The sequence below is a fragment of the Protopterus annectens genome, chromosome 6.part0 (genome assembly GCF_019279795.1).
Source record: "Protopterus annectens isolate FY-2018-M chromosome 6.part0, PAN1.0, whole genome shotgun sequence".
NCBI lineage: Eukaryota > Metazoa > Chordata > Ceratodontiformes > Protopteridae > Protopterus > Protopterus annectens.
This window is the reverse complement of record NC_056737.1, coordinates 1,081,406,030-1,081,431,631: the sequence shown is the minus strand read 5'-3', so window position 1 is coordinate 1,081,431,631 and position 25,602 is coordinate 1,081,406,030. Positions and strand designations below refer to the sequence as shown.

General features: G+C 40.4%; 1 protein-coding gene across 1 annotated transcript in view; it reads left to right on the top strand.

Moving 5' to 3' along the window:
• Window positions 1–25,602, top strand: part of NRDE2 (NRDE-2, necessary for RNA interference, domain containing) — a 766,517-nt gene that overhangs the window by 608,959 nt on the left and 131,956 nt on the right. The window contains exon 10 of the mRNA XM_044073622.1: window positions 19,990–20,927. Within this exon, the coding sequence (XP_043929557.1) occupies window positions 19,990–20,927 (938 nt within the window). The remainder of the gene's footprint in view (window positions 1–19,989; window positions 20,928–25,602) is intronic.

The window sequence follows — 25,602 nt, the reverse complement described above, 5'->3', positions numbered from 1 at the left end:
GGTTGCCAACACTGGATTTAAAGGAAGCCTACATGCACAATCCCAATCAGGGAATCTTGCAGAAAATACCTATGCTTCAAAGCAGGCTGCATGCACTATCAGTTCTCTGCACTGCCCTTTGGCTTATCTACTGTGCCCAGGGTATTCACAAAGTGCCTAGCTCCAGTCATTGCATTTTGCAGGCAAAGAAATATTCAACTATACCCATACCTGAATGATTGTCTAATTCTGGCAGAAAGCCAGGACATACTTCTGAATCATCTGGCATTTGTACAAAAGGTGTTAACTTGTCTGGGGTACACCATAAACAAAAAAAAAAAATCACATCTGGTACCCTGTCAACAAATTATATTCCTGGGAGCAAGCTTGAACACAACTTCCCAGATGGCTTTCCTCACGCCAGAGAAACAAATTCATTTGACAACTTACTTCAAACTAGTGGTCATAAAAACCCTGCTATCTGCAAGGCAAATACTGTAAGCCTTGGGGTTCATGGCCTTGTGCATTCTACTAATTCCATATGCAAGACTGCATATGAGGAAACTACAATGGTATCTGAAATGCCTATGGTGTCAACATTCTTAGGATCTAGAAGCAATGATTCCTATCATACCTTGCCTACGGTTAGAATTCCTTTGGTGGGCAGAGGCTTGCCACCAAAACAAGGGACTGTCATTCACTCTGCCGCCCAAACCCTAACAGACGCATCAGACTATGCATGGGGGGCTCACCTGGCAGGGAGGTGCATCCAGGGCAAATGGAACCCAAGTCAAATGCACCTGCATATCAATCAAAAAGAAATGTTAGCTGTACAGAATGCTCTGACAGCCTTCAAGGACCACATTCTTCCAGGACAATTAATGGTAAAGACGGACAACACCACTGTTATGTGGTACATAAACAAGCAGGGTGTTACCCATTCTTAGCCCCTCTGCAGACTAGCCATGGCTCTGTGGAACACAGCCTTGAGCTACCAAGTGCATCTACAGGCTCAATTCCTGCCAGGAAAACTAAATACACTGGCAGGCAAACTAAGCAGAAATCTCATGGACTCATACGAGTGGAAACTAGAACCAAAGGCTTTCAACATGTTGATCAACAAATGGGGGAGCCCAGATATAGACCTGTTTGCCTCCCCCCAGAACTACCAATTGGACAAATTCTGCACAAGGACTCCCCACAAACAAGCTTGGAAAGTGGATGCCCTGTCCTTCAGCTGGAAAAATCTATCAGTTTATGCCTTTCCTCCTCTGCCTCTCCTCTCCAAAGTACTACTAAAGATCAAACAGGACAAACCAATGATGATTCTGATTGCACCAGACTGGCCATGCCAACACTGGTACCCCATCTTGCACAGTGTGTCACAGCTAGCCCCATTGGCACCTGCCTCAGACCCCTACCCTGCTGTCTCAGCAGAAGAGCCAGATTCAAACCCTGAACCTGGCATCCTGGCTAATTATGTAATCTCTCCATTACCATCCCTCAGTAAACAAGTGTTGGATGTCATTTTGGAGGCAAGGAGGTCTAGTAAAAGTCTTATGCTGAAAAATGGAAAAGATTCTGTGCCTGGAACCAAACTCAAGGGATGGCCACAGCAGCACCCACCTCAGATTCTTTAATACCTAAATGAGATGCTTCACAAGGGCCTTTCCATTTCCTCCATCAAAATTCATGCCTCAGCCATTTCAGCTCATTACAACACAGAACAACCCCTCTTTTCTCACCCACTGCTCAAGCAATTCCTCAGAGGGGCCAAAAAATTAAGACCACCCAGGAGAGCCCCTACCCCAGCCTGGGACCTTAACTTTGTATTGGAAAAACTCACTGTTCCTCCTTTTGAGCCAGCTGCAACTGCAGAGTTAAAATTCCTTTCTTGGAAAACAGCTTTCCTTTTAGCAATCACTTCAGCAAGAAGGGTATCTGAATTACAGACCCTTATGGCAGTGTAGCCTTTCATCATCTTTCATGCGGACAGGGTGTCCTTCAGGACCAATCCCTCCTTCATGCCCAAGGTGGTGTCCAGTGTGGCTCTTAATCAATCCATTCATTTGCCATCCTTCTTTTCTAATCCACAGAACAAAGGGGAATGGATACTGCACTCCTTAGATGTGCACAGACAACTTAGATTTTACTTGGACAGGACTAAACCTCAAAGGAAAAATGAACAACTGCTGATGGCATTTGCTGCAGGGGCAGAGGGGAAGGCTATTTCAAAACAAACCATTTCTAAGTAGATAGGCCATTGCATTCATTTATGCTATAAGCACCATGGAAAACCTATCCCACATAGGGTTACCAACTGTCCCACTTTGCGAGGGACAGTCCCTCTTTGGACAGTTGTGTCCTGACTAAAAATTGTAAAAATGGCAAATGTCCTGAGATTTTAGGACAAAATTATTTCCTATATTTTATGTAATAGTTGCATAAAACAGTTATTATGTATCTAAAATACCTAAATGTTATAAGAAACAGAATAAGCAACTAAAATGCTACAAGAATAAGCTTTTATTTAGGCAAGAAAGTTAAGATCTATCCTGTGTACTGACTGTGGGTATGTGTCGGCCTGTAAAATCTGATGTCTGTACCAAAAATGTCCCACTTTGGCCATTTGAAAAGGTGGCAACCCTAATCCCACAGGGGATTAGACCCCATTCAACCAGGGCTGCATCCACCTCTACAGCCTTTTTCAGAGGTGTCCCTACCAGAGACATCCTAGAAGCTGCTACCTGGAGTTCTGTACGTACTTTCACCAAGCATTACCATTTGCCAATTTTCTCTAAATCCAGAGCTGGCTTTGCCACTGCAGTCTTGCAGGGCCTTATAACTGGTCCTATTGCTATTTAAATTACTCCTCCCGTCCTTAGCTTTGGGAATCTACCCAAATGTGATGACTGCAACAGTGAAACATGAAGAACATAGTACAGTTGTGAACACTTACCATAAATGTAAATGTTTGAGTGTATTCACTGTTGCAGTCCTGGTTACCCTCCCTCCAGCCCCCTGACTTCTTTTGGCTATACCTCTATTCTCCTTTACTATGCTTAAAAGCTTTTTGGTGTATTTGCTTTTTTGTTGGAGGTATAACCTTGTGTGTGTGTGTATATATATATATATATATATATATATATATATATATATATATATATATATATATATATATATTTATTTGCTCCCTATTAGGGAGGCACCTGACATCTGGGGCAAGAAAAACTAATGTAATGGTGTCGGCTGCATGCTTTATACCCCTGACAACCTGATATCACAGAAGATGAGACAGCAACCACCGCAGGTCCCAAGACTTTGATAATCAGACCGAGTGAGGGCTACGTAAGCAGATAACCCAAATGTGACGACTGCAACAGTGAATACACTCGAACATCTACATTTATGGTAAGTGTACACAACTGTACTTTCTGAGCATTATTAGGGGCATACAGATGGTGGTGGGAAGCTTCTTCCCACTTTTCAGGGGATTTCTTATCATCCTTCAGATCATATTTCATTTTTTTCCCCTGCCATTCAGCATCAGCTGGATCAAGTGGGAATAGAACATGTTTTTATTCAAGGATGTTTCTGGTACTTAAGAAAGAAGCTTCCTGAAGACCAGTTCTAGATCATTCTTTTCTGAACCAGTTTGTCAAAGTTCCAAAGTTCAGAATGCTATCCCTTCACATCTCTTTATCTCTTATTCCCCCTTTCATTTTTTTGTAACTTTAGATTTATAGGATGCTTAACATCACATTCCAGTAGCCACATATTTGAAGTGTTTCTTAAGATTTTGTGTCTGGATTACACTTTCAGCTCTCTGGATTATCCTTTCGGTTAAGCACTACTAAAAGGGTGTTCACGAAGGGTCTAGCTTGAGTGATAGCCCCTGTCAGACCGCAAGTCGTCACACTTTTCCTTATTTAGACGGCTTGTTTGTCTTTGCAGAGTGTTTTTTGAAGTGTCAAGAATCTCTCACTTGAGTAAGAGATGTCATTTGCAGACTGAATTTCCAGAAGAATATTCAAAAATCTTGTTTAATTCTATCCCACAGAATAGTATTCCTGGGGTGTCTCCTGGATACTGTTTTTCTCCCACATGAAAAAGTAGATTTATATCTAGAGCTATTCCTGGGATTTTCCACTCAGTCAAGGACTTCAGCAAGGTGATTTGTCAGGTTTTAGGATTCATGGCATCTGTGATACTAATTAATTGTTTACTGACATTTCATTACCAGGAATGTCCAACTGGCCCATTTTCTGTGGAGGGTCCGAGCCGAGGAGAAAACCTTCAAAGTATTACAAAAATATTTTGAGAACAATAATTTCACAGTTTTCAAAACGAATGCAAAAACATCTGCAGTTTAAATGATTATACCAAATTTAGACGTATTGTGAAAACACTGGTTAAGAATAGATGCAACTTGTTTGACAATTTAATATATATAGAAATTTTAGCCAGTTTAGAGAAATTAAAGGTAAGTTATTATCCCAGTAGGTGTTGCAATTTGAAGTGGGAGAAAAAAACAGGGTAATGCCATATTTAGATAGAATCAGGGGAGAGAAGTTGAAGTAAGGAAATCTTTTTTATTTTTTATTTATTTTGCATTTGTTTACCAGAAAGGTCCAACTGGGCACATGTCCTTTTTCAGCGGAGGCCTGGGGAGAAAAGCTCCATATTGAACATACAGAAATAGCAAACGTATAGAGTATACAAAAACGTATGCATTGAACATACAGAAAGGGTGTAATATATAGTATGGAAGGTGTTAGGATACTAATTTAGAGTAAACATAGTTATTACAGATTAAAAGACAATTATATAGATTAGTGTCCAAAAAAAATTACAATGCAATAGAAACAAACTTGCCATAGCTTCAAGTGAATACTCATAATTACGACTATTATCAAATTGATCACATGGAGAAGACAGACATATTATTTCTCCACATCAGTGAGTTAGTATTGAGCAAATGATTATTTACAGAGTGACAGAAAAAGTAGGAATAGTCAGTCAGGGGTGATGAAGGTAGATCAGTTGTAGGAAGTACAAGATTGGGGGCAGAGAGAGTGATACTAGTCAGGGGTAATGCAAGGTCACTGCCATTTGTTTAGGAGATGGGCTTTCAGAGTATTTTTAAATTGGAAAAGGGGTGCAATGGTAGTTACACTGTCTGGAAGTATATTCCAGATTTTTCCTATATAATTTGAGAACAGGGAGTCGCCTGCTTGATTTTTGGAAGCATTGATTTTTATGAGATGTTTGTTAGAGGAGCATAAGGTTCTGTTACTGGTATACAGTTGAAATAATGATTGTAATGCTGGTGTTTTCTCTGGTTCATAAAAGAATTTTATGGGCCATGGTTAATTGATTAAAGTGAATGAGTTAGGGGAGCTCTAACCAGCTATGTTGCTTGAGTGCAAAGTAAGGGTGGGTTCTGGCTGATAAGTTTGAATCATATCTAGCTATTTTGTTATAACAGGCTTCAAGTTTTTGTACCTCAGAACTTTGTAGGTTAGTGAGTATAGGAGTTGCGTAAAGCAGTGTGGAGATTTGTTTGGGCGATGGCAATCCTAGTATTTGTAGTAAAATAGTGTTTATTCCTGTATAACGTTCCAAGTTTTTTATGTACTTTTTTCACAGTTTGGGAAATGTGAATGTCAAATTTAAGATATACCTAATTCCACTAATTTCCCTTCTTGCCTTTGATATATAAATCTCATCTGTAAATAACATCAAAAACCCTTTACCACAGCCACTCAGAAACAACTTATCAAACTCTTTAGAGAAACACTATCCCCCCCACTTCAAAACATAGACTGGAAATATTGAAAATGAACACTTGAAATTTAATAACCATTAGACTCAATGCTAAACTTAAACAACCTATCGAGCCATTTTGTAATCTAACAAAACCTAGGCATAGCAATAATGAAAAACCTTTACTAGATCTTAAAACTCACACACAAAACATGCAAAGTAAATAAAATCATATGTCAAAGCAATAAACATAAACTCACTAAACATCTCCTATACTTCTCTCATCAAAACCCCAACCACTTCCCCTAGATAACACAAGAACTTACTCTCCAAAGTAACAACACTCAAAAGAAAGACAATCAAGGATCTCAAGAGCTCATCAAAAACTTTCTACAAAATCAACTTATCTACTTAAATATTTTACTAACTTAAACTCAGTTGAACACAGGACCAAATACCCCAAACAGCCACTATATACCCCACAACTGGATTCCTTAATTAAACCCTTACCAAGAACTAAACCTAAAACGCCTCAACTAATACCTAGATGACCGCAAGAACCAAACTAAACCTTAACAATTAAATTAAAATGTTAGTAAACTTACCAACAAACTTAACTGACTAACAAAATCTCTTTTAGGAGAACTCAAAAATAACCCACTAAAACTACAATATTCCCCACTAAAGAATCACTTACCAACTACTTCTAAAACTACTTCAATGAACTAAAATATCTCCCATAAAATGTATTAATAACTAAAACACCACTACTACACCATAACTTAAGGACCCCACTCAAACCACCAACTAAAAAGCAAATTCACTCATAAGCCACAAATCTACCAAAACTTTCTACTAATTCTAACAAATTGAAAAACAAAACTTTAGATTCCAAATAAACAACCAACTGACCCCAAAACTTTTAATAATTAGACAAAAAAAAACTACACTACTACAAAAATAATCTGGAACATCCAGGCATATACAAAATACCCCACTGAAACCAATCAAACTAATTCAATCCCCAACAAATAGACAATTCCCAACCCCAACTTACACAAACAGCCAATAACTCAAATGAATTCATTGCCAATTTACTATTCTCACCCTTCTAAATAGATCATCTTAAGCAATATAAATTCCTCTAAAACTCTATTTTCTGACACACATATTCCCCACTCCTACACCCTCTATACTGTAATACCTTTACTCCAAATTCTCCACAAACTACACCAACCCCCCTCAACCCCCTAGCCTTCATCATGCAAAAATGCATATAATCAATGTCCCCACTTGCACCTCTCTTATATCAGCCTTCCTCTCCAAATAAAAGGACATGGTTTTATACCCCTATGCTACAACACCTAAATTAGCTTTACTCAACAGAAGTATAACATACCTATAAACTCTAACCGTCTAGCAGCATCTCTATCCTTCTTATAAAATCAACAAAAGAGTATACATAAACAACTACTCAACCATCTCTAATCAATATTACTCTTCTAGACACACTACCTTCAAGACCTGCTGCTCAACCTTCCCCAACAAATGTTTCTTCCTCATTCAGATACCTCCAACATACCACCAATCTCCTTACATCTTCTCAAAATCTCTTTTCCTCATGGTTTTTTTTACCAGTCTCATACACAATATCTGCAATCTCTGTAATCTTCTATTCTCTAACCCTCTTTATACACTAATTTTCCTATCATCTTATCTTCCCTCCGCACCTACTAAAACTAACTCATATGTAACTCTCCTTTACTTGTCTTATTTGTAATCTCTAGCTCTTCTTTCTGCTCCCTATTTTCCTTCTTTCCCATCTTTATAGCTCTCTCATCCCTAAATCTTACCTTATCAACTACCCAATCATTTCCTACCATTATTTGCACTGCTTCTAAACCAAACCTAACTCCAAATTCAAACTCATCTCCACTTCTCGACTTCAACTGTTGAACAGTGGTTCTCCAATCGCCGTTATACTTCTGAAACCAAAATGTTATTTTATATTTCTTTTTCAACCTAACTTTAAATTCACTTTTGTCAATCTTCGTATGAATACAAGTAGACAACTTCATTATTTCTCCTGATTCTACAACTAAACTTATTATTGTATATAACAGATAATAATCTTAACTATGATTGTCAAATCAAAAAACATTTAAATCAGTTAATACTCCCTAATAATAATTATCCCTAAAAACACTAATCCCTCTACAAGTAAGGCCTAAGAAATCACCAAGCACATTACCTCTCTATATTGCTACATTCTATTAGCTTTAACCCATCTAGAAGATACCAAAGAAACAATACTCTACTTACCTATAATTATGCTACTAGCTCAATGAGCCCACCAACAACACCTTTAATATTGCCTAAAATGCACAAACCTATAATACACTAAACAACAAACGGAACTCCTTCACTCTTTGAACTCATATTTTAACCTAACCACTAAAACTCTATATGAACCACAAAATCCTATATTACTCCAACTAACACTGTTCCAACCTTACTAACCTGAAACTTTTCTCTAACTTCCTTGTGTTAAGTGCTTATTAATATAAAAAAAATCTAATATCTCTTCTTAAACTTTTTCTAACTCAGTGGGTAAAATATTTCTAAATCAGGATGAAACAACTAATTCTTTCCTCTTCTTACTTCTACCAAAATTAAACTACCTTAATTCAGCACTCCTTTGCTGTTTATCTGCTTCAACTAACTTGCCCTAATCCCACTATACTTGCTAACCCTTCTAGCCTCTTGGAAAATATCCTCCCCTCAACTGGAAGTGACATCTACCTCAACTCTTTTCTTATATTTACCTTCTCCACTCTAATATTTCCTACACTCCTTCTTCCTTGGCCTCTCTGTAGTAGTTAACCTCTCTACATAACTCTCCTCTAATTTTTAGTTATTTTAAGATCTATAATATAGGCCATAAAATTAGTATGTATTTTCCCATTGTACAAACCATATATAATTTATATTTGTATTATTAATTTTTAAAATTCCTTCCTTCAACCCTTAGTTTTATTGCTTTTAGTTATAAGTTACAGATTCCTTTTTCTTATTTTGCTTTTATTATTATAAGATCTATAAAACATTTGTTTGTACATTTATTTTTCCATTGCACAATCACATTTGTACTGTGCATGTAATTGTAAGAATTGAATTGTTTTCTGGCCTGTAGTTCCCGCCCAGGCCTCACTTATTAAGTTCGCTTTTTAGTCTCTTGCATTTATATCTCATTACATTTTAACATTTTTGTATTTAAGCAATTCATTTATATTTGTATTTTTATTTTTTTGTTTTTGTTGATTTTTTTTTCCTCCGGGCTCCACTGAAAATGGACATAAATCCAGCTGGACTAGCCCGGTCAACAAATGTAAAATAAAATAAAATAAAAAATAAATAAAAGTTTGCAGTCAATTTCAATTCCTAGTAGTTTGGTATGTGAGGATGGTGAGATGATGGTGTTATTTAGTGAAAAAATGTTAAATGTGTTAATGGGAGAGAGAAATTTAGTAGGATGGAAGATCATAAGTTTTAGTTTTTTAGAGTTTAATATTAAATGAGAATTTGTGAGTCAAGATTCAGCTGCAAGAAAGGATTCTTGTTAGTTTCTGGAGTTTCTGAACTGAGGGAGCAGCACATATCACCATTGAGTCGTCTGCATATTGAATGAGTGAGGCTTGTGGGATTGACAAATGGAGGTTGATTGTGAATATTGAGGGCAGAAGTGGGCCTAAGATGGAGCCTTGAGGGATACCTAGGGTTACTAGTAAAAGGGTTGATAGGGTCTGTTGCCAAGAAACTGCTTGTTGACATCCAGTAAGGTAATCCTGGAACCAAGCAAGAGTAGAGTTACAAAAATTTAGGTCAGAGGAGATTTAGAAGTTTAAAATGAGAAACCATATCAAATGCCTTTGATAGGTCAAGGAAGACAGAGGATACATAGTTGTTATTGTTCCTGTGATAGTTGACAGTGTTAGTAAATGACATTAGAGCTGTTGATGTGGTATGGTATGCTGTAAAGCCATGTTGAGTGTTGGTTAGCAGTTTGTTGGTTTGCAGGTATTCAGTACCTTTCTTGGGTGGCAAAAGCCAGGGAACACGTTTGGCTAGGCTTGTATAGGCCCTAGGGCCAATAGCCTAGTACTTACCTATGAACCTATATGAATGACCCTCTCAAGTATTTTGGACAGTGGTAATAATACTGCAATTGGGCGACAGTTAGAGAAATCGGTTGAAGAACCACCTTTATGTATGGGGTATAATATAAGAGGCTTTCCAAATGGGAGGGATCTGGTGTTCTGTTATGGATCTGTTGATTAGTATTGATATAGGGTAGGAAATAAATGAAGAAGGGAGAGTAAGGTGGTGTAAAGTATGAATAGGCACTTGTTCATTTTTAGGGATGTAGTTTATTATGGAGTTGAGCAAGAACAGAAACAGAGTTTGGCTAGGAAGTCTTTCAGAGTGATTTTTAAAGGACCGGAGGGATGGAGTGTATTGACCTAGTGGATACAGGTAATGAGTTGCAGGCCTTCCCAACATGGTGCAAGTACAAACTATGCCAAGTAGATTTGATAGGTTTTTGGGCAGAGGGGAGTTTTTGGTGATTGAATCATAATGACAGAGTAGGAACATAACTGTGTAAAATAGTATTTAGTGCTGGAAAAGTAGATGGATGTTGGGTAATTTTATAGGTGGTGAGAAGCTGTGTATATGTTAGTTGATGGGTAGTTTTAAACAGTTTAGGCTTTTTAATGCTGTTCAATGGTGAGTTCTGAAAGGGGTAGTTGCTGCAAATTTAGCCACTTTATTATAACCTTGTTCATTTTGCTTTTTGTGATACCCGGAGGTTAGTAAGGATGGGAGCACCAATAAAGTAGGGAGGGGAGGAGGTAAGTAGTGCCTAGTGTAGTTTTAATTGTGTTGGTGAGAGAGGATTTTGGATCTGTAAAGCATTGGTGAGTTTTTTATGCAATTTTGTATATGCAGGTCAAATTTAAGATTATCATCCACTATCATCATTGATATGAGAAGTGACTTCAGTGGTTGTATTAATAAGAGAGAGCATTTTAATGTTTTTTTTCATGAGAGAGAGAGATCTGTGGAAAAAAGTTTTTTTTTCGGCTGGGAGATGAGCATGAGTTGCGATTTACAAAGAAAGCCATGATTCAGTAGCTGTAAAAGCCTGAATATTTTTTTGGAGAGGTGCCAAGTTGTTTGTTGTGCATATGTGGGGGTCATTTGCGTATTGTATTGTATTAGGATGGTGGGCAGCCGCAATGGTGCAGCGATTAGCGTTGCCGCCTCACAGCAAGAGGTTCTTCAGTTTGATCCTCGGCTGGGTGCCTTCTGTGCAGAGTTTGCATGTCCTCCCTGTGGTCGTGTGGGTTTCCTCCGGGTGCTCCGATTTCCTCCCACATCCCAAAGACATGCTGTAGGTGGATTGGACACTCTAAATTGTCCCTAGGTGTGAGTGTGTGCGTGTGCCTTCTGTGGAAGGTTGGGCACCAGGCTGGCAACTCGACACCGTAAAACTCCACTGCCAATCATGAGCGGACAGGAGATCCACTGTGGCGACCCCTAACCAGGAAAAAGCGGAAAGGAGAAGAAGATTGTATTAGGAAGGCATGTGGTATGGATGTGGGGATGGTGATTCCTGTAGCCAGACTCCACAAGAAAGATTCAGTGGGTTTCTACAATCTTTTTGGTCCCAACATCAACACTTTCCGAATTTTCAAGTTTCAATTTTGAGATTTGTAAAAGGGGAACTGCTTTGGTGGAGAGAGCAGTTTGGTCTAAATCCAGGTTTCCCATTCCCTGCCAGCTCCCCAGGGTGAATTTACTTTTACCCATCCGATTGTCCAGATTGCATTTGAAGAGTGCCATTGAGGTGCTCTGTTGACATGAAGTGGGAGTCTGTTCCAAAGGAGTGGTAACCCTTGGGAGATAAATCTGACCCCAGCAGGTTCTATTAATGTCACATACCAGGTTAAGGTCTTTAGAGCGAGTAATCTGTGTTCCATTTGACTTGCAAATATGCAGCATTTCCAGTAAAGCAGGGTCAGAGATTGCCTTATACGCAAGGCAGAGATCGCCTCTGAGTAGTCTGTATGAAACAGAGTAAAGTGACAGTGATTTCAGACGATCCACATAGGACATGTTGAAGACCTCAAATTTTCCTTGTGAGGAACCTTTGTGGTCTCTCCAATAGCTGCAGCTGTGTGGAAAGGTACATACCAAAAGGGGCATTGTACTCAATTACTGGCCTGATGAGGGAACAGTACAGGGAGGTTATTACTTTTTTTTCTGGAGGCAATGCCCTTACTTGTGAGACGAGCAATATAAAATACCCTTCTTACCACTTTGGAGACATGGTAAGGTTGCTGTCCAGGTCTCGCACCACTGAGTGTATACTTAAGGTGTTGCTTTTTATCTGGTAGTTAGCAGGAACATCACTCTTACCAAAAGGGATGACAATACATTGTTTTGCATTGAGTTTAATGCCATGACTTTGGCACCAATCACTTGTTTGCGTAAGACAGTGTGAGTATTTCTCCCCAGGCCTTCACTGAAAATCGTCTTGTTCCAAGATGGACTTTCCCAGTAAACAAATGTTAAATAAGTAAGGCCCTCTTGTAGGAATAACAAGTAGCTTCAAGAGATTTGCAAGATTTTGTGTGTTTGCCTCACATTATCAATTCTGTGTGCTACCCTGTGGCCTGTCCACTGCATCATGTGTGTATACAAAGTGCATAGCCCCAGCAGTGGCCCACTGCATACTTCAGGATATTCATATTTTTCCTTATTTAGACAACTTGCTTATTTGTGCAGAGTCTTTTTCCACTTGTCAGGAGTCCTTAAAATGTACCCTTCCTCCTAGAACATCTGGGATTCCAGATAAACATGCAAAAATTCTGTCCTGTTTCCATTACATGGGATTATGTTTCTTTGTTGCCTAATAGACACTCAAAACACATTCCTCTCTCAAGAGAAAAGCACAGCACACTTGCTGAATTAGTTTCACAGACAAGCTTAAGATGTTACAAGACAAAGCAGATGGAGGCGTATAGGAGTGTGCGATCACTTTAGTCACTTTAGGTGTAAAGCATGTGTTCTTATTGCAGAATAGCAGCTGCTAATAACAGTTGCTGTGTTAACACAATGTCTCTGATTGAATTTACTGTATGTACCATAGTCTCATCTTGGATAGGCAGAGATGAAACAATGCAGCTTAATTATCAGATGGGAGTATGTGCACACAATGCCAAAGTGAGAACATGGCCCAAAACAGCTGTAGTTATGAATATATCATTCCATGTTGATTCAGTGTCCCATTAAATTGGAGGGGGTGCATAGCAAGTCACTACGCAGAGCATTTATTTCTGGATTTCCATCCTACTCACTCAGCAATGCATTTATATTGCTCTCTGACACCTTCTCCAGAGTAAACATCTCTATAGGCGAGTACCCTTGTGAGGTCAGTATCCTTGTGTCACCATGGCTTGCTTGCCCATAACGTGGTAGTTATGCAGTCTTGTTCTCATATTCATACCTATTTGGAATGTTCATGTCTTGTGTTATGCTTTCTTGACTTTGTGAGACCTTCTTCTCTTGGGCATCATAATGATGCAGCTTTTGGATATGGATAGTGTTGTGTAACATGTTATGTTTCATATGAGCAATGGATGCAAATAGGCCTTGCTTTAACATTTTCGGGAACTTCCAAGATGTGTGAAACTGGCGCCCGACCAGCAGATTTGCATGTTCTCAACAGAAAAGTAAAACTGAAGCAACCCACATCAGGACCAGGGAAATCATAAGGCTCTTTCCCTGGCTTATGTTTACCCTGTGAGATGGAATTAATTTAGTTTTAGTTGTATTACGACCACAGACATGTTTAAAAATGTTAACCAAAGCAGAAGAGGTTGTAGAGTAAATTTTTTTGATAAGTTTCAAGAATGAATAAGACTGAAGTAAGGCAGTTTGTGAGGGTCAGGAAACAAGCTTTTGTGATTTTAAGTATTTTCTTCTAATTTTTTGTTAAGTTTTACTGCTTTGCCGCCTACTTTTGGCATTTTCCGGTTTGCTAAAGTTTATATCTGTAACAGTAACAGTACTTGGAACACATCTAGAGTCTGTTTACTGCATTTCCTGTGTTGCACTTAATTTAAAATCGTAATCGTTTTGTTCTCTAAAACTGCATTTTACCTGATTTTGGCCTAGCACTCAAGTGTGGGGTCATTTATTGCACTATTGTGATTATTTTGCTGCTTGTGTATCTCTACTACCTTAAAACTACAACAAAAAGAAAAAAAACAAAAAAAATCTTGCTTTTTTCCCACTTTCTGAAAGTTAAGAAAGTTCAGTTACAGATTTGCTGTTCTGAACTGTTTGGAAGTTTCTAGAAGGCCAGTGCTTCCTTGGGCTAAAGGGAAGTCTCTGTGTTCAACAGTAGGAGTGGTTAACACAAAACAGCCTGCCTGTCCCTGGAGGAGTGGTTACTACCTAGAAGCTGTAGTTTTATTGGCCATTTTGGGTCAATTCTAAACTCCTTGATCTGTCTCTCTTAAAACCAGGCTGCCTCGTGGTTTTGGCGTCTTTTCAGGCTTGCTAATTGTTGCTGAAGTACCTACCAAGGGGAGAAAACGCTGAGAGAAGAAAAGAAGCCACTTTTGTGATTTTAAGTATTTTCTTCTGATTTTTTGTTAAGTTTTACTGCTTTGCCACCTACTTTTTGGCATTTTCCGGTTTGCTAAAGTTTATATCTGTAACAGTAACAGTACTTGGAACACATCTAGAGCTTGTTTACTGCATTTCCTGTGTTGCACTTAATTTAAAATCTTTTTTTCTCTAAAAACTGCATTTTACCTGATTTTGGCCTAGCACTCAAGTGTGGGGTCATTTATTGCACTGTTGTGATTATTTTGCTGCTTGTGTATCTCTGCTACCTTTAAACTACAACAAAAAAAAAAACAAAAAAATCTTGCTTTTTTCCCACTTTCTGAAAGTTAAGAAAGTTCAGTTACAGATTTGCTGTTCTGAACTGTTTGGAAGTTTCTAGAAGGCCGGTGCTTGCTTGGGCTAAAGGGAAGTCTCTGTGTTCACCAGTGGGAGTGGTTAACACTGAACAGCCTGCCTTTCCCTGGAGGAGTGTTTACTACCTAGAAGCTGTAGTTTTATTGGCCATTTTGGGTCAATTCTAAACTCCTTGATCTCTCTCTCTTAAAACCCTGCAACTCTCTTTTTGCGCGGTTTTGCACACTGAGCAGCGTCGCCTAAACAGGTTTAAACTATTCCAGGCTCCACGAAGTCTGCTCTTCACTTTTTCCCTTAGAACTGTTCAAACTGTCAAAGTAATCACTCTATTCTCTTTCTAAAGCCCTGCACTTGCTCAACTCTTATAAGGAAACACTAACTAACTAAAGCACTACACCCTCCTTGACTTCTCATAAGTATTAGACTCCCAATTGGTCCTTCCTGATCAAGTGAAAAATCAGTTCCCTTTCCTAATCATCTGAGCAGTAAAAAAAAACAGTTCCCTATACTAATCTGGTATGTCCAAGGGTCAGTTTCAAGGCTACTCTCCAGTCGAGCTGGAGAATCTGGGAATTTTGAGGCAATGTTACAATTGCCTTATGTACACAGACAATCCTCTCCTCCTTCCAACAAACTCTAATACTTGTGAGAGATGCAGTTACACAGCCAAACTGGAGGCAGAGCTCTCTCAACCCAAGACTGGCACAGTCAGTCAGGAGGAAAAGGTAACCACCCACACCACAAATCCAGTCTCACACAGACCTATTGCATCTGCATACCCAACACATAAACACACAGAAACATACTCGGAGGCTCTAAATAAAAATCTGCCTAAACAGCAAAGACCTCCTAAGCAGATATCCAAGCAGCAGCCCACCCCCTCAACAATACCCATGAATCACATATCTCACAAAATCAGTGTGCCTCACAACCACAGCCCTTAAGGCCAAACAACACACCAAATACACTTGTTATAGGGGACTCTATTGTCCGGCACACTGACGTCCCGCTCACCAGACTGAACAAGGAGAAGGTCACTGTAAGCTGCCTGTCAGGTGCAAGCACTCAGGTCACTCCAAAGCAAGTACAAGTATGACTCTGTCATTGCCCATGCTGGTGTGAATGACCTGAGACGTACCTCCCTGGACTACATGAAAAGAGACATAGAGGCGCTCTCTGACCATGTAGCCCAGGCTGGTATGACCCTGACCTTGAGTAGCATCTTGCCCTCACCAAGAATGATGCCACAGTATAAAGACAAAATGATCAGTTTCAACAATTGGCTAAAGTAGTGGTGTCATTCAAAAGGGATCCAGTGTCTGTCAGCCTGGGATGACATGCTCGACAAGCCACGTTGCTTGCTAGGGACGGCTTGCACCTGTCACCCTTAGGCTTTTGTATACTGGCCAAGGCTCTTGCCACCCCCATAGTGCCTTTTTTAGGCAAGGCTCAAAGGACAAACCCACCTCCATAGACAACCCAAGGATAAAAAAACTAAAGGTAATGCTACTCAATGCCAGAAGTCTAAACCTCAAGATGCACGCACTTGAGGCTCTCCTCAGTATGGAGAAAATCGATGTCTGTGCAGTAACATAAACCTGGTTCAAGACTCCTAAGAGCACCCCAGCACTACCAGGTTATAACTCATACCATGCGCGTTTCGGCCCCAAAACTCGGACTGAAGCACAAAAGGAGGTGGAGTATCTATATTCATCAAAGATACCTACACCTCCAGGTTAGTGGCACTGCACAAAGCATCGGAAACCATCCATGTGCAACTAACAGCGGGCAAAACTGCCTTTCAGTTTGTAGCCTGCTACAGAACACCCTCCCTATTACAGGAACCCCACTTAGCATTCCTGAGAACACTGGAGAATATGAAGGTCTCTCCAAACACTATGTTATTGGGTGACTTCAACTACCCCAACATTGACTGGGAAAACTACTCAAGCCCAAACACCCTCGCCCAACAGTTCCTTGAATTTATAAACTCTAACGCAATGGAACAACTGGTCACCACTCCCACAAGAGGGAACAACATATTGGACCTGGTCATCACCAACATGGGGACTCTATGTTCCATACCAGAGGTAAACCCCTCATTGGTAAGATCAGACCATAAACAAATTTCCCTGGACATCCATATCCCGTCCCCACCTCCAGCCTAGGAAATCACTGTAAAGAATTTCTCAAAAGCCAACTTTGCACTTCTCAAGACTGAGGTGGAATCCTTCAAAGCCCCTGGCCCGGAGGATAATACAGCCGAATCCGCAGAATCCTTTACAAATGCATTCTATGAGCACCTGCAGGAATGCATGGATCGTGCTATCCCAAATAAAACCAAAACTCACTCCTCCAAAAACAGGAGACCAGTCTGGTGGACCCCGGCCATAAATAAGCTATACAACAGAAGGAGGAAGCTACTACATGACAGTGCAAAATCCCAAAAAGGGAAGGCATCTCTGATCAGTATTAGCAAGAAACTTCAATCCCTCATAAAATCATCAAAGGCCAGTTTCGAAAGAAAAATTGCCCTACACACTAAAGATAATCACAAGGCCTTCTTTAGTTATGTCAGGAACATGGGCGGAAACTCCCAGATATGCTCTGAATTGTTGTATAACGGTACAAAATATACCGAACCTACAGACATAGCCAACATCCTGGCAGACAGATTCAGCGCAAACTTCTCCTCCCCTTCTCCCCCAAAAGGAGCAAATGCCTATCCCAACTGAATATAACCTCCCTGACATCACAGATGCACAGGTGAAAGCTGCCCTCTCCAAAGCAAAAAACACAGCATCTATGGGACCGGACAGTGTCCCAGGCTGTGTCTTACACGAGCTCCAAGAAGAACTGAACCCTCACATTAAGTTACTGTTCAAACTTAGCCTTACTACAGGATATGTACCCAAAGAATGGCGTACAGCTACAGTGGTCCCACTCCACAAAGGTGGTGCCACAACGGACCCCGGAAACTATCGCCCCATAAGCCTGACTAGTCTGGTCTGTAAAGCTATGGAGCATATTATCATGGAACTCATAAACAAAGATATTGGGAGCCTCCAGACACTGGACCCTACCCAATTTGGCTTTGTTAAGGGCAGATCTTGCCTCTTAAACCTAGTTGATTTCTTTGAAACAGTTACCAAAGCCATAGATGATGGCAAGGTAGTCCACACAGCCTACCTGGACCTCGCAAAAGCCTTTGACACAATACCCCACTCGGGTATCATAAATAAGCTTACCAGCTTAAATATTAACCCCTATATTACAAGATGGGTTGCAAACTGGCTCAGAGATAGAACCCACATGGTCAGAATTGCATGTGCCATGTCCGAATCCAAACCAGTTACAAGTGGCGTCCCACAGGGCTCAGTTCTGGGACCACTCTTGTTTGGTGTATACTTCTCTGAGGTTCAGGCTAACACAGGGGGATTATGGCTGACAAAGTTCACAGATGACTGCAAACTGGGGGCCATAATCGAATCTCCTGCTGACACAAGCATCCTCCAAAAGGGTCTCACAGAGATGGATGCTTGGTGCCAGAGCCACGGCCTCAATCTAAATGCTACAAAGTGCATAGTCATCCCCTTTGGGAAAAACATGGTGCCCACAAATTACCATATAGGTGGTAATCCATTAAGTACAGAAGAAGTAATTAGAGATTTGGGGACCAACGTAGATAGTAATCTCTCCTTTGATAATCACGTTGCCAAAGTAGTTAGAAAGACCTTCTATATAGCCCACCTTATCACAAAAGGGTTTGCATCTAGATCAAGAGAGGTCATTGTGCCCCTCTACTCGTCACTCATCAGGCCCATAATTGAATACAATGCCCCTTTTGGGATGTACCTTACCCGGCACCTGCAGCAACTGGAGAGACCCCAAAAGTACCTCACCAAGAGGATCATGGGCTACAAACAGATGTCCTATGCAGCTCGACTAAATAAACTCCAGCTCTACTCAGTTGCTTACTGCCTACTCAGAGGCGATCTATGCCTGACGTACAAAGCCATGTCAAACCCAGAATTAATGGACATGCTCCACCTCAAAAAATCCAAGTCTCTTAGAGCTACATGCTCTAGGGACCTAAACCTCAGCACAAAAATAAATAGGACATGCTGGAGGGACAGATTCATTTCCCAGAGGCTCCCCTCACTCTGGAATAGAATCCCAATTCATGTTAGACATAGCCCCTCCCTGACCCTCTTCAAGCGAAATTTGGACGCGTGGATGGGAAATCGCAAATTCACCCCTGGCATCTCCCCAGTGTCCCTGCTAGACAGAGGCACAGTAAACTAATCTTAAAATGGTACCTTCTGTGACCTACTTTACAGAAGCACAGTAGGCTAATCTAATAGGGAGGCGGAAGCCAAATACATTCTGGCTAGGCTTATAAATGCCCTAGGGCAGATAGCCTAGTATCTACCTATGAACCTATGAGCTGTTTATTAAACAGGCTTTGCAGCTCTCCAGTAGTAGGTAGGGACATAGGCTGACTGGGGGCAGATGTCCCTCACCTGCTATCATAATTTTTTTTATTTTTCATTCATGACGTTGGTTTATTGGACCTGTTTTTGCTGAATTTCAGAAAGTGTTGCATGCTATTGCTGTTTTAATTAGATAAATGTGTGGAATGCCAATAGCTAACTGATATCCCAGTAAAGATTGTATTCTGCTTTCAGTGAGTTATCTGGGGCAGACTCCAGCCCACTGCAGTCTGATTTGGATTAAATTGCTATTGAAAATAGATGTCTAGATGGGGGGGGGGTTAAAAACTCATAATATGCAAGTTAAGCTGCTTTATGCCCCACTTAAGTAGGGGGACTCCAAATGGCTGCAGCTTTCACTAGGGCCCACACTAGACATAGGTCTAAAGCATGGTCACTTCAGTAAAGCATGGTCAGTTCAGTGATTTATTAACAGTTTACACAGTCATTGTACTTACTTAACAGAGAAAATTGCATTGTGAAATTACTTTGACCCAGGATTCACACTAAGTAAAACTAAAACGTAGGGACATTGAGGTGTTTGATTTCTGTTTCTTTTCAACATCAAGTGCATCTGTTGGTTTAGTGTTCACTTCACAGCTAGTTTTGTATTAAAATAGGATGAGGAATGCCATGAGAAACTGATGCTAAATGAAAAGTCTTCTTGCCCTAATGCATTTATATTCTAATTTTCCAGGTGATTTATTACCTCCAGGCCAGAAACAAAAAGAAACTAAAATCTCAGGGAAAAAGAAGTAAAAAAGTAGCCAAGAACCTCCTTAAAACGCCTGAAAATAGGAATAATTTGGCGGTATGGAAGGAGTATGCTCACATTGAATGGTTACTTGATAATACTCAGGATTCCAGGAAAGTATTTGATACTGCTATCTGTACGTCAGTTAGCCAAGGTCTGAAAGATCCGCGGCTTTGTGACTTGTGTATGACTTATGCTCAGCTAGAAGTAGAATGTTTGCAGAGTTTGTCAGTCACCGAAGCTGTATCTCGGGCAGTTTACATATTAACAAAGCTTGCTGAAAGTGGGAAGTACAATGCATACACTGGACCTGCGTCATCAGTTAGCATCCTGAAAGCTCGAAAAACATACGAGCACCTATTTCAAACCTGGGTGAAAGGAAACCCTGTATCAGAACCGTTGTCATCCTGCAACGTGATGGAGGCTTGGCTTAGAGGTTTTGTAGGATGTTTTTCTCTTTTTCAGTATTTGACTGTAGGAATTGATGCTGCCAGTCTCGTTTTCAGACAGGTTCTTGGAAAACTTCAAACTGCTACCTCACAACAAAATGCAGGATCAAGAACTGATCCCTGGACTCCATGTGTAGCTTCTGACTTTGAAGTACTGACAGTGATGCACACAGCCCTGCTTGGATATCACATGCGGGTGAGTATCTACCCTTTGACTCTAGTGCGAGAGACACTAACTGGGGCTTTGACGTGGCATCCTCACAATATTTACCTGTGGAGGCTTTACCTACAAATAGAAAATAAATCCCACAATGCAAGCAGAGCAAGAAGATTTTTTGATAGCCTGTCAAGGACTTCTAGTTCGCTCATGCCTTTGCTGTTTGCTATTCGAGCAGAGCAGAAGAGGAAGGAATTGGTGGATTCTGTCCAAAGGTAATAACCTAGCATTTTGTGGTTGTAAAAAAAAAAAATCACAGTATTGATCTCCATCATTATGAGGTAGCAACCTATGCTGCTGGTGTATTTTTTTAGATTTTAGCCATCCCAAAGTATGAAGATTATATTAGCCGTAGTTCATTCTGTCTTGAGGAGAAGGAAAATAGTTTTGTTGTGATACAAAATGGCTCATGTAGCTGTGCTAGAAGTCTTTTTGTAGGTTATATACTAGAGTTATTAGTGTTTGCAAGTATGATGTTGAAGAAATAACAATTTTATCGGTTACAAATAAGACATCTAAATATACATGTGCCAGCTGATTAGATACAGCATATCTGGTAAGGTAATTTAGTGTCTCCCATAATTGTCAGGCAAGCACTGCAGTTGCCCTAGATTATCACAAGAGTTAGGCTAGTATGAATTTAGCTGACAGTGGTGCTGTTTGGTCAGTGTAACAAGGTTAAAAAGTGAACGTGAGCAAGTTAAACGTAACTAAGTCAAATTGCCAGTAAAGAAAGTCATGCCAGTGGGAATTTTAAGTTATGTTTTTTATTCATACTTTCTAGATGCATTAGTAACCCAGGTCATTTCCAGGAGGGTATATTTTTTGATTCCTTGTCATAAATACAAAATTTGATATTCCAAGCCCTGCGACTGAAAAACTGAAATGTGAATGACTAACTAAAACAATCAGTTGTGAAACTTGCTGTAAAGGCATTTATGAATTTGTGCAGGAGATAATATTCACCCTCTGCACTCCCAACATTGGGGGATCTGTGTTCCCTGCACTTTTACTACTTACAAATACTGCATCCAAACTGGTGGTACCATTGTTGGTCCTGGTGTCGGTTCTTCCTCCAGCTGCCTGACTTACATTTCTGACACCTTGCTTTTAATACCAGTTTTGCCAGTGTTGGTTTATTCTTTTAACTGCAGATTTACATGACATTAGAGTTCCCAGCATTGCCATCAGTCACCCCACTGTCAAGTCTGCTAGCTTCAGTTCTTCAGGTACTTTCATATTCTCTTTCACTTGTAACTGCAGTGCAAGAGCTGTTTTTTTTTTTTTTTTTGCTGTGTACCATACTTTCAGACTTATCAAGGATCTGTCATAACAGGTTACTTATTCCCCACTCCCATATGTTCTTGGCAGGCCCAGTAAATCCCGTTTCCTTAGACTATTATTCCCCTCAGTTTCTCTCTCCTCCTCCCAAGCAAAAATGACCCTAGATTTGTATAATTTTGTATGTGTGTTGGGCAGCTGCTTCATCTATGAATCCATCTCTTTTCAACACAGATTACAAAAAGCCTACCAGTTTTATCCCTGACTTGAAAGCTAGGTATTGGACCCTTTGTGACTTCTTTGGTATAACAGTGCTTGGATACAGTACTGCAGTAAGGATCACTCAGCTGACAGTGGTAACACTGCTGTACATAGCCTCAGTGTGGAAATGTCCTCAAAGCTTGTCAAAGGCTGGCCTACAAAAGTTCCTTAAGAAGTACACAAATTTATTAAGCTCAGACACTAAAAACCTTTCTAACTGCATGTCCCATTCTCAGCTTACTACAATTTATAGTGATTTGTCTAGTTTACAGAATAAAGTTTATTAAAAAGCAGTGGTGGTGCTGCGGTAGCATTGTCGCCTCACAGTAAGACGTTGTCCTGTTCGATTCTCAGCTAGAGCGTCTTCTGTGTGGAGACATGCGTGAATGGGCGTACCTTCGTTGATGATTGTGCATCAGGGCCGGCAACTCGGCACGTAAAAATCTACTGCCAATCATTAACGGACCAGAGTTCTGCTGTGGCGACCCCTAACCGGGAAAAGCCGAAAGACACAACAACATAGAATAAAGTTTATTATATTTCAAATTATTTGTTGAAATTAGTAATGTGGTACTGGCTATCCACAAAATTGTAAATATTTGATTGTTATAAGTATCTCAGCTCCTTAGCTATGAATGTTAAATTAATGTTTCATTGTTTATCATTAATTTATTTTGTGTTTGTTGGCAACTATATCGGCTTATGTTAGTAGCTCTATTTTTCTTTTTTAGCTTAGTGTTGAATTCCAAATTGATTGACAATTGTTATTAAGCAATAAAGAAAGCCAACCAGTTCACCTACCCATCATCCGGTTGGTTCCATATTTAGTAGACATGTAACAACCTCAAGGTTATGCTGCTAAACGCCAGGAGTTTTAACATGAAACTGTACTCATTGGAAGCAGTCCTCACCTTGGAAGACATAGACCTCAGTAGTCACAGAGAACTGATGCAAGGCTGTGGAGTGTGCCCCAGCCATACCGGGTTACACCTCCTTCCACACGTTTAGACCACAAACTAAAGGAGGCAGTCTATCAATATTTATTAAAGATAAATACACCTCCAGATTAGTTAAACAATATGATTCCCTGGAGATTCTTTAGGTGCAATTAACTGTTGGTAGGCAGCACCTGTTCAAGTCATTGCCAGATACAGGACCCCCTCTATGAATCAGGACACCCACTCTGCCTAGTTGGATCTACTTGAGTCTATCAAGATACATCTGAACACCATGGTTTTAAATGACTTTAACTATGCATCCATTGACTGGGTAGATTACTCGTGCTCAAACTTACTTGTCCAAAGGTTCCTCAACATCATTAACTCCAAAGCACTGGACCAGCTAGTTAGCACCACCACTGTGAGGTCTTCCCTGGTGAGATCTGACCACAAATCAGTCTCATTTGAAGTAACTATCACACCTGACCCCCCCTCCCCAGCGGAACTGGCATTTGTGCTGAGTTGTACACCAATGTGTTATACAAACACCTGTGTAACTGCATTTACTCAGCTGTACCTGATACAACCAGAACAAGTTCCTCAAGGAAGAGCAAACTTGCCTGGTGGATAACTGCCATTAAAAGGCTTTTACAGTAAGTGGAAGAAATTGCTGTATAAGAGTAAGATGGAGCGAGCCCTAAACTGGAAACGCTCCCTTCTCAGCTTAAACAAGCAAATAAGACTTCTTGTGAAGTCCCCCAAAGCAAGCTATGAATCCAAATTAGCTTCTGAACTAAGGACAACCATAAGGCATTCTTTAATTACATCCGTAACCTAAAAGGAAAGGCCCAGATTCATGCCGAACTGGTAATTAATGATACCACATATACTGAGCCTGCCTGTTGGCCAACAGGTTCTGTGAAAACTTCACTCCCATGTCCCTGCCCCACACTTTCCCCCATGACATCCCTACCCCTATCCCCTACCTTGCATCTCTAAAGAGCAGGTCATAAATGCCCTCTATAAGGCCAAAAACACAGCATCCATGTGACCTGATAACATCCCAGGCTGTGTCCTACATGGGCTCCAACAAGAATTAGCAACGCCATTGGGTACTCTTTTTCAATCATAGTCTAAGCACTATCTTTGTTCCAGCTGAATGAAAAATGGCCACCGTTATTCCTTTGCACAGAGGTGGTACTTCCACTGACCCCAGGAGCTATAGACCTATTAGTCTGACTCGCTTTACTGCAAGGCCATGGAACGAACCATCATGGACCTTATCAACAAAGATGTAGGTAATCTCCAAACACTTGCCCCTACTTTTGTCAAAGGGAGATCATGGCTGTTAAACCTAGTAGACTTCTTTGAGACAGTCACCAAGGCCCTGGATGAGGGGAAATATATGCATACAACCTACCTAGACTTAGCCAAGCCTTTTGACGCTGTCCCCCACTCAGGCATCATTGACAAACTCACCCAGCTAGGTATTATCCCTTATATCATTAGATAAGTCGCTAACTGGCTCACTGATAGAACACATGTATTAAAAATAGGGGAATCCATGTCCAACGGCAGACATGTAAGCAGTGGTGTTCCACGGGGATCAGTCCTGGAACCTCTACTGATTGGAATCTATTTCTCTGAAGTACAAGCAAAAACTAAAGATCTGTGGCTGGCAAAGTTTGCTGATGACTGCAAACTGGGAGTGGTCATAGAATCTCCAAGTGATGCCAGTAATCCTAAAGGAGGGTCTTACACAAACAAATGATTGGTGCCAAAGTCTTGGTCTTAAACTCAGTGCAAAAAAATGTGTTATCATCCCTTTTTATAAGAGCGATGTTCCTGCTAACTACCATATCAATAGCAACACCCTAAGTACGCACTCAGTGGTGAGAGACCTGTGGACACAGGTTGACAGCAACCTTACCTTTTATCACCTTGTATCCACAGTGGTAAGAAGGGCATTCTATGTTGCTCATGTCATAAGTAAGGGCATTACCTCTAGAAAAAAAGAAGTTATAACCTCCCTATACTCTTACCTCATCAGGCTAATAATTGAGAACAACGCCCCTTTTGGGTATGTACCTTTCCAAGCACCTGCAGCAATTGGAGAGACCACAGATCAGCATCTGTCCTATGTGGATCATCTGAAATCACTGTCACTTTATTCTGTTTCATACAGACTACTCAGAGGCATTGTCTGCCTTGCATATAAGGCAATCTCTGACCCTGCTTTATTAGAAATGCTGCATATCCACAAGTCAAGTGGTACACGGGTTACTCGTTCTAAAGACCTTAACCTGGTATGTGACATTAATAAAATCTGATGGAGGGACAGATTTGTCTACCCGAGATTACCACACCTTTGGAACAGACTCCCACTCATGTCAAACAGACCACCTCACTG